Raw genomic sequence first — 10365 nt, 5'->3', positions numbered from 1 at the left:
TATCTGAACAATCGGACCAGTGCTGCTTCCTCAATGAAGTTTATCATTCTCATGTGTTTTAAGCCTTGTCAGTTTAAATATTATAGTGTTTTAAGCCATTCAAGCATGAGACAGCACGAAATAGATTTAAATGCGGTATTTACACGCTGTGATAGATCATTTCTGTTCACGCCGGCGGCGCCGCACACGTGAGTAGGCTACCAAATTGATCTTTCTTTCGCGCCTTCATCAGCAAATGCACACAAAAGCACGTCGGAATGACAGTGTTGAGGAGTATCCACGTAAACGAGTATTGTTTCCGATCCGCACTTTACCCCAAACCAGCAGGTTCACGACTTCTTCAACCCCTAACTGCTCGGTCCCATTGCCGTATTGGCTCAAATGCATAGGCAATTACACTTATTATGGACTCAACAGTGCTTTCAAGTTCGTCTTCCTCCATTTCAAAACAAGTGTGTGTTCAAAATGTAAAGAAATGCTTGTATTACTTCACTGGCCAACGGAGCGAACCAACCCTGTAACATCACACGCGGTGGTACTGCAAGATGGCGGCACCCTGGCTCCAAAAGCTATAACAAAACAACCTTTTTTCTTTAAAATGGTTACATTAATCATGTTTGTTATATATTTTTTTATTAAAATGGAAGATAAATAATGTAAACTTGACTGGCTGCTTCATTTCCACTTTAATGCTTGCATCAATATTGTTTAGTGCATGGTTAGTTATGCACCAACATAATTAGGCAATTACTAAAACAATCACTGCTCTGGAAATGAGACTTATTTTTATTACAATTTTTTTCTCTTAAAGCATGTTGGTTAAATCCTCTAAAATTGGTCAATTTTTGAAATAGAATGTGATTTTACACATTTCAGACTCAAGATAATATTGAAAAAGCCCTTTGGCATAGCAGAAAGTAGAACTTTCCCATTGGTGTCATGTCACCTAATGCATTGTATGCTAATTATATGTATGCTATTACTGCCTAAGTGTCTCTCTTTCTGAACTTTGCCAGTTTTGAGAAATGTAAATAACTAGCGCCAATCGAGGGCTGTGCTAGGCTGGCATGATAGCCTATCATTTGACAAATGACTGTGTCCTACTAAACATGTCAGCAGGGCAATTCTGAGAAAGGGTAAAAGGGTTAGCTGTATAGTTTAAAACTTGAGCATGTCATTAGACTTGTTTTTCATATAGTCATGTGAAGTGGTAGTTTACTCGTGCACTGTTATTACTGCTATACAGCCCGGCCTGCCGCTGGCATGTAATTATGTTATGAAGCATGGCTCTGGTTTCTCAGCATGATGAAAATCTCCTTTTATGCAGCAGTTCATCTGATCTGAGATACAGGTGGAAAACCCTGGAAGCTAAGCTAACACAGGCAAATTTTGCACAGTAAACCACTAATGTGTTAAGTAACATATACCTACTTTTAAGCGTAGAATGCCCAAGATGGCAGTGAGATGAAGTGATTTCTTGTCCCCATATAAGCATGTGATTGCGCTGAGTGGTGTGAAGCTCAGGTTGCGTGTAAACTGAAGAACCTCGGATTGGCAAGCGTCAGTGTCGGGATATTTTGCTCAGGAGGGTAAGATAGCTCGTTTTCCAAAATGAACAAAAGCCAAGGCCTACTTGGGACATACTGAAAACCGGCATGGGTGTTCAAATTATTTGTCATTCTGAATACCTTGTGCTGTAATCAGAGAATGTGTAACAGTGTTTCTCATACAGTTTTGTTTTAGCAGCCAGATTTTAAACTGGACCAAGTGGTGACCCAAACCATTTATCAAACAAAAATAAGGGAAATTGACCATTTTGTTTTCTGAACGCCTCTTGAATTTAGATTTTTTTCGTGCTCTCAGCACAAAACAAATTGTGTTTCGCACAAAACAAATTGTGTTTGGCACAAACCATGTTTACTCTCGCTTGAAGTGATCTGTACTTGATTTAGTCTGGGTCCATTTTGTTCTACCTTTCATCATATTGTTCATGGTTTTTGAGGATGAACTGATGTCACACAACCTTTGTTGGCATTCACCAAATTTGGCTACTTCTACCAAGTGACAGATGAATTTGCGCTAAAACAATGAATTTGATAAAACAATGAATATGACTATTTATTTTGCTATGATATAGGATCCTAAAAGTTAGTTACTTAGGTTATTTACAATTAGCATTTCATTTTTCTCCCTTGCTGTCCACAACCCTTTCAGATTCAGAACAGACCTGAAACCCATTTTTGAGTTAGGACCAGCAGTTGAGACCACTGGTATAATAGTTTAGATATCATGATTTTGGTAATCATAATTCATAATATTAGTTTTTTTTACAGCATTATATTAGTTGTTGTTTTTTTTTTTACAGCATTTATTGATCTATGTTAGTGTTAATATACTATTGTTCACTGTTAATTTTGATCATTGTTAAAAATATATTTTAGAAATCTTGAACTAACGCTAATTTATGCTACCTGTAATGGTATAAATGAATTAGTACATGAAGAAATGAACACTAATCTAATAAATGCTGTTAATTTTTAGTTCAATGCATTAACTAACATAAATAATTTAAACTTTAACTTTTTTTAGTGTCACCAGGACTTCATTATTTGGTACATGCATTCACTTGTTCAACCTGAAACTGATCATTATTAGCAAATTTACTATCCGAATTATACTGCAGCAATATAACTGCCATAGTGTTATTTTCTATGATGCAACCAATTGAAATAATAACTGTCAGGTTTTACGCCAACAGAAATGACAAACCAAACCATGCATAATGATGAGTGCAATGAATCACATGCATGTTGAAGGACGACACTCAAATGTCAGATTTCAGCAGCCTGTGATCCACAAAACGCTTGCATTTATATCTCATTATGCTCTGTGCAGTGTCTATGAGAGGCCAATCAGCATGCTATTGTGTATGGAATATGGCACTCGGTCAGATGACTGATGTAGCACAGAATGCAATTTCATAGAGTTATTTATTGAAAAAGATAGCCTCTGCATAAACCAACCTGTTTCGCTTAGGATCTGAGATGAGATTGAGACTATCATTAGCAGGAGTCAACAACAAGAGAGGGACAAGAGTCATCGAGGGCCATAGACTTCTAGATCATTCCAAATAAACAAGATCTGTCCAAAACCTAGTCACCTGCCTACCTAGACAGTTTTTCTCATTGTATGGCCAAAAAAATTGCACATCCTTAAATGAGAAGAAAATCCTGTAATGGAAGATCGTTTCAGCCATAAAATTACAAATTAAAAACAGTAATTGTGACTTTTCACAATTGTGACTTTTTTCCTTGCAATTACGAGTTTATATCTCCCAATCCAGACTTCTCATCTCAGAATTGTGAATTTATAAATTCATTTGGGAGTTAAACATAGGACTGCAATTTCCCAGTATCGCAATTCTGCATTTATATCTTGCAATTCTCAGTTTATATTAAAAAAGCCTGAATTTTGAGACATAAACTCAGAATAAAAAAGTCAGAATTGTGAAATCAAAATCACAATTAGCGGTTTTTTTTTTTATTATTATTTTTTTAATTATTATTATTCCTTGGCGGAAACAGGCACTCAATGAAAATGTCAATTGTCATGTCAATTTTTAATTCAATACTGAAAAATGTTATGAAAACTGTACAATTTAATTAAAAATTGATAATTTTTTCCCTATATTTCTGTGTGCTATACACTTTTATGTTTGTCTGACTACTCCAATGAGGTTTTAGCTACATGCTAAGTCCAAATTCAATTGCAGAGCAATTCAGTCACTTCTGAGGTTTTGTTTCAGTTAGGACACTGCCGTAGGGGTAGTTCACACAGGACACGTTCTTGCTTTCAAAAAGAGCTAGCTAACTTGCCACTGTGTCTTAAAAAGCAGTGCACGTGAAACAAAGACATACCATTTGTTTACACAGACAAACATTTAAAACCGCACAAATGGATGCATACATTCCATGTGACAACCCTATGCAGGCAGTAGACGGCACACTAGGTTTTGGAAAAGCTAAAAATCTCGAACACATGCTCACTAAAATATTTTCAGCTCTCCTCCTCAAAGCCAATATGTCTCCATGCAGGAGACGGTTAAATCCAAACATGTAAAAATCCCATATTAGTGCTACGCTAGTGCTAGTATACTAGTGAGGACACACTGACTGGATCTGAATCGTGTATGTGAGTGGATTTGAAAAGATGAATGACTAGAGCCGTGGAGGTTTTGCTGACTAGGCCCAAAGCCTCTCTAATGGAACATAATGCACTGCACTGTCACACTACATCACATCCCAACAGATGGGATAACTGTCGTCCTACTTTGTTCCATCTTTGTGCCTATTTCACCTGAATTGCTCTTTTCCCAAAACTGCTTATACTTAATAGGTTTTTTAAATTTGCAAATGCTCAGTTTGACCTATTTTGAGGTGTCTGCTTAATGAAGATAAGTGTTGCAGAAGCACATGTGATGAATATCCTAGACAGATTGATTTATAAAATTAGCTTTTTCATACATATTCTAATAGCATCTTGTATTGTGCAAACATTTTTATCTATCCAAATGTTTAATAAGACTGATATTGAATTGACCTTTCATATTGCTTTTCTCACACCCAGAGAAGCTTCTGAATTCTTGAGCCATTGGACTGCATCAAGATGATGAAAAAAGCCAAGGTTTTAGATCCCACTGCTGCTGGGCAAGGCGGTAAGAACAATATAATTGTTCTCTCTCCCATATGGCAGGCTGACACTGGCATCGAACCTTGTCCAACTGCTCTATTACTGAATTACTGAAACAACAAATCCAGCCATGTTCTCCATGAAGACCAGCTAGAGAAACATCCTTTTTTGTTTTGTAATTCGTTCTTTCTCTTTCTTAATGGTCACTATTCCCAGAAGATGTAATTTAGTTCATCAGTTTTCTTTGTATTCATAATGATGAGAGTATAGCAATGGAATTTGCCATACTTGATAGGACATGGGTATCATTTAGAAAAGTTCTACCACAGTAAGCAGCTGAGTTAAAATGCAATGCCGGATTTTCCAGATAAAACCTAATGACCTTCTCTCCATGGTAAAGTGAATAATATATCTGTCCCTGAGGGGTTAGAAGAGTAAGACAGTGAGATAAAAGCAAGTGTTGAATCTAACTTAGCCACACAAATTTATTTAAACACATGGATGATCAAACAGCTAGTTAAAGTCGTAGGTTGTGAGTTTGGAAACTGGCCACTGTGCACAAGATGGAAATGAAGAGGAGACTGTGAATGTGGCTTATGCAATCAGAGCCTTCATAAGTGCCTAGTGCACCCTTCATCTGGAAGTTCACTAAACAGCCCTGTGAGCATTTGCTGTCATTCAGCATGGGTTTCTTTGAATCGTGTAACCATGGATGCGAGGGACAACCATCAACCAACCAAAATGTGAATTGCCTGTGTTGTGAAGGACAGCAAATAGAGCCAGAAAAGAGGACCAGGCTGGAATCGAGCCTGTATGAACAACAGCTCTTACGTTTCATGATTAAACCTTTTTTATTTTCTTTAATTATTTCCAATTTTATTTATTTCTCACTTGCTTTATTTATTTCATTTTCTTTGAGGAGAGGATTTATTTTACCTTATTTAATTAGACTTTTTTATTCTTTTTTTTTTTTTTCTTATGTTAATTATGAGCCCCTCCTTTTTTACAATCATGGGTGACAATATTTAAATTGCAGGACATAAAAAGTGTCCTCACATCAATGACAAACATCAAACAGCTAGTTAAAGTCGTAGGTTGTGAGTTTGGAAACTGGCCACTGTGCACAAGATGGAAATGAAGAGGAGACTGTGAATGTGGCTTATGCAATCAGAGCCTTCATAAGTGCCTAGTGCACCCTTCATCTGGAAGTTCACTAAACAGCCCTGTGAGCATTTGCTGTCATTCAGCATGGGTTTCTTTGAATCGTGTAACCATGGATGCGAGGGACAACCATCAACCAACCAAAATGTGAATTGCCTGTGTTGTGAAGGACAGCAAATAGAGCCAGAAAAGAGGACCAGGCTGGAATCGAGCCTGTATGAACAACAGCTCTTACGTTTCATGATTAAACCTTTTTTATTTTCTTTAATTATTTCCAATTTTATTTATTTCTCACTTGCTTTATTTATTTCATTTTCTTTGAGGAGAGGATTTATTTTACCTTATTTAATTAGACTTTTTTATTCTTTTTTTTTTTTTTCTTATGTTAATTATGAGCCCCTCCTTTTTTACAATCATGGGTGACAATATTTAAATTGCAGGACATAAAAAGTGTCCTCACATCAATGACAACATTTCTGCCCATTTAGGCCTGTTTCACACCGCAAATTTAAGCAGAAAAAAAATGTAATGTATATTGACTTAAAACGTCTGATAGGGAAAAAAAAGTCCATTAGAATGTACAAAACATATGGTGTAGTAACCAGACAAAAGCTGCAGTAATACTAATATGTGAAGTTCTCTGAGGCAGTTTTCACTGCAATCAATAACTGCGACACGCAATGACGGCATCTGCCCATTTGCTTTTGTATACTGAACAAAAATATAAACGCAACACTTTTGTTTTTGCCCCTATTTGGTTACACGTGGTCTGCGGTTGTGAGGCCGGTTGGATGTACTGCCAAATTCTCTGAAACGCCTTTGGAGACGGCTTATGGTAGAGAAATTAACATTAAATTCACGGGCAACAGCTCTGGTGGACATTCCTGCAGTCAGCATGCCAATTGCACGCTCCCTCAAAACTTGCGACATCTGTGGCATTGTGCTGTGTGATAAAACTGCACATTTTAGAGTGGCCTTTTATTGTGGCCAGCCTAAGGCACACCTGTGCGATAATCATGCTGTCTAATCAGCATCTTGATATGCCACACCTGTGAGGTGGATGGATTATCTCGGCAAAGGAGAAGTGCTCACTAACACAGATTTAGACAGATTTGTGAACAATATTTGAGAGAAATAGGCCTTTTGTGTACATAGAAAAAGTCTTAGATCTTTGAGTTCAGCTCGTGAAAATGGGGGCAAAAACAAAAGTGTTGCGTTTATATTTTTGTTCAGTGTATAAAGCGAGAGCCTGCTGTGTGAAACAAAACATGACATTAGTGAGCCGATAGGCCTATCTGTACGGTACAATGTTGCTATGGACATTGCTAAAAGAATCAAGTATTTAATATCGCTATTGACCTTGCTTTTGTCAGATTTACTAAATAGTATGCTAACTGTGAAACTTACATCAAGCCTGGCATGCATCTTTTCATGATGCGAGAAGTTCACTTATGTACTTTAGTTTATAAATTTTTAAATGTTTCACATTTTCAGCCTTTTCAAATGTGCGATTTTTGAGGTAATCGCACATTTGAAAAGCCTGTGTTTCTATGTTGGCTTATAGTAGTCTATTTTCACCATATTACCTTCTGGGTTCAGCACGCATACAGCCGAAATACACGTTGTGCAGAAATTCACAGCTATACTTCCGCTAGGCAGCAGTGTGAATACTGTAACCAGAATAATCACCTGCTGATAATGTATGCAGTGTGAAACAGGTCTCACACAATTTCCTTCCCAGTTTGTCTGCTTTTTCTCTAGTCTTGTCTATTGTAATCTTACATTCAACCACTTAGTGGTTTGACTAATTACGTTTTATTGGTTTAACCTTGGTCTTTTCCCCTGTCTTGTATTTCTGGTTGTATTTGTGAGTAATTTTGTGTTTCTTTCAAACCTGTCAAAGAAAAAAAAAAAAGGCCAGGATTCACAACTTTGTGTTCTCCTTCTTTGTTTCCCCTTCCTTCGTTGCTGTTGTACTGTAATGTTGTGTCTGTACCAGGACTGGAAATTCTACCTCTCAAGAGACAAGGTAAGGTAATTGAATGACAGCAACCTGAACATCTGCATGCATGTCATAATATCCAGTAAATCTTCATATTATAACATATCATAACATAACATCTGTAATATGTATCAAATAATACGTCATAACATATCAAGTAATATATCATTTTATATCCAGTATATCATAATATCCAGCCAAATAAGCAAAAAGAATGGAGATTAGTGTGCTATTTATAATATGAATATTCAGATTGCTGTCATTTAAAGACACCATGAAAATTCTTGAGGAATTTTCTTTTCTTATGTTGATGTATTGAAACATGATGGGATGTGTAGAAAATCTTCTCCCTTATTTTAAAATAACTAATAGACTTTTTAACCAAAAGGTTCTCAGGAAAAGAAAAAATGTTGGTTGGGGCAAGTTGTCACATAAACTGTTTTAGATTTTTGTGTGTGATGTTTTAGATTTTTGCTGTTTCATTTTTATTCATTAATTTTTTTCCCCTCACAATTGATGTACTGTTTAAATTTTGCTGTATTCCTACGAAGTGTGACAAACAAAAGTTATAAAGTTCAATGTGTGTTCACTGAACTATATCTTTTGGAGTAATAACAGTTAAATGAAAGGCATATGACAATACAGAAACTGACTTTAAATAAACCTACTTTAAGAAATATTTACCAGAGTGATCATTGTGACAACTAGCCCTGGATTATTCCCCTATTCATACATTTAGGATGTGTTTGAATCTGCAAAACATGAATCTGCATATTTAAAGCAAATCAAGAAGGAAATTGTCATTGGTGCAAATATCATTATATGTCTTAGATATTATCTCTTTTTCGCTCAAGGAAGTTTTTCTGCCTCCACTTCAAATATATCATATTTTGTTCACAGTTTTATCAAACGTTTTTCAATACATAGACGACAGTCATGCATGTTTTTCCCCCCCTGATGTTCTGACAATGTACCATGAATGTGGATTCTCTCAGGCATCAAAAGGAGATCTAAGGTTCCCGGTGTTATGATTACACAGTACATTGAGGAACTTCCTGAGGGGATGACAACTCCAGACTTCACACGTAAACCCATCGCTTTAACCATTCAAGAAGGTAAGCACATTAAAAGAGAAGAATCTACAAAAGTGAAATCAAATATGATTGGAGTTGACACTTGAGAGCTAAATGATCCTGGATGTGAAATTAACAAGCTAGGAACACATACAGAGGATTACCATACAGATTTACTGCCCTAAATGTCTAAGCTGTGCAGTTACACCAACTGAACTTACGCAGTAGAGGAGTGATTCATTAAGTTCGCTGCTCGTCCTCCAGCTTTAACATGTAACCATGGCTATATATGCACCAGGGAAAGAAATATTACTATATTAAAATACTGTAGCATATATCCCGTTTCACGCTAGTTTGAAATGCACAGCACAAGACCACAAATGTGTAATGTATGCTTTCATTTATGTTTTTAATGACACTTCAAGCTATGAGTTTTTGTCATTTATTCTGCCTGTATCTAAACCATTTGACTTTGCCAAAGTGTCTACTGCTTTACAACTAAGAGGATCTCTTGAAAAACAGAACAATGTCAGCCATGTTAACTATTTCTAATAAGCAATAAAGAAAATATGGTACGATTTTACAATAATGCATTAACTAACATAAACTAACAATGAGCAATACATTTGTTATGCTAATTATTAATCTTTATTAATGTTCAACTGTTCATTGTTAGTTCATGATAACTTCAAATATCCATCAAATAATAGTACCGGATAAAATGTTTGATTTTAATAATGTATTAGTAAATGTTGAAATTGATATAAACAAAGATGAATAAATGCTTTTCAGGTATTTTTCATTGTTATTTCATGATAACTGAAGTAGTTAACTAATGTTAACAAATTAACCCTTATTGTACACATTTTTGTGACCTACAATACATTCACTACAATTCAAAAGTCTGGACACACCTACTTATTCTGTATTATTACTATTTTCCCCTTTTTATAAGAATAGCAAAGTCATCAAAACTATGAAGTATTGTTAGTTTAATATTGCTGTTGCACACTCTGGATATTCACTCAATCAACTCCACAAGGTGCATCCTGGGATGCATTTCAAATAGTCAATATGCATATATACGTATATATACAGTATGCTGGGCATTTGTTAAATTATTAACATGTTAGTTTTGTATAGAAATGCACACATAGTTTATATGTGTCTACAAAACTAATTTCAAGCATTTAAGTGTATACCATCAACCATTTTTTACAATGGAGATACATAAATTCAGTTAAGTGTGTCCAAGCTTTTGAGTAGTAGTGTACTGGAACACATTCTCTGATAAATGTTCACAGAATTCAAAACAAATAAGATTCCTGTAAAAGCAGCAATTAACAACCCACAAAGCATGTGACACAATAAATAAGATAAGAACAACGTTTTCAAGGCACTAGAATTCTTTTTTTAAAGCCTTTTAAGTTCTACTTACTA

The 10365-nt window shown here is 35.7% G+C and overlaps 1 protein-coding gene across 6 annotated transcripts in view; it reads left to right on the top strand.

Annotated features, from left to right (window-relative positions):
• The window catches only part of LOC107678150 (immunoglobulin-like and fibronectin type III domain-containing protein 1), a 32692-nt gene that overhangs the window by 3572 nt on the left and 18755 nt on the right, over positions 1 to 10365 (top strand). For 4 of the 6 annotated variants that reach the window (XM_016473324.1, XM_016473322.1, XM_016473323.1 and 1 more), the window contains exons 2-4: positions 4627 to 4714; positions 7850 to 7879; positions 8848 to 8967. In XM_016473324.1, the coding sequence (XP_016328810.1) occupies positions 4666 to 4714; positions 7850 to 7879; positions 8848 to 8967 (199 nt within the window). In that variant the 5' untranslated portion in view covers positions 4627 to 4665. The remainder of the gene's footprint in view (positions 1 to 4626; positions 4715 to 7849; positions 7880 to 8847; positions 8968 to 10365) is intronic. The other 2 variants (XM_016473325.1, XM_016473321.1) reach the window with 1 other exon arrangement.

The sequence above is a fragment of the Sinocyclocheilus anshuiensis genome, unplaced genomic scaffold (genome assembly GCF_001515605.1).
Source record: "Sinocyclocheilus anshuiensis isolate Anshui unplaced genomic scaffold, SAMN03320099.WGS_v1.1 scaffold1776, whole genome shotgun sequence".
Lineage (NCBI taxonomy): Eukaryota > Metazoa > Chordata > Actinopteri > Cypriniformes > Cyprinidae > Sinocyclocheilus > Sinocyclocheilus anshuiensis.
This window is presented reverse-complemented; position numbering and strand designations above follow the sequence as displayed.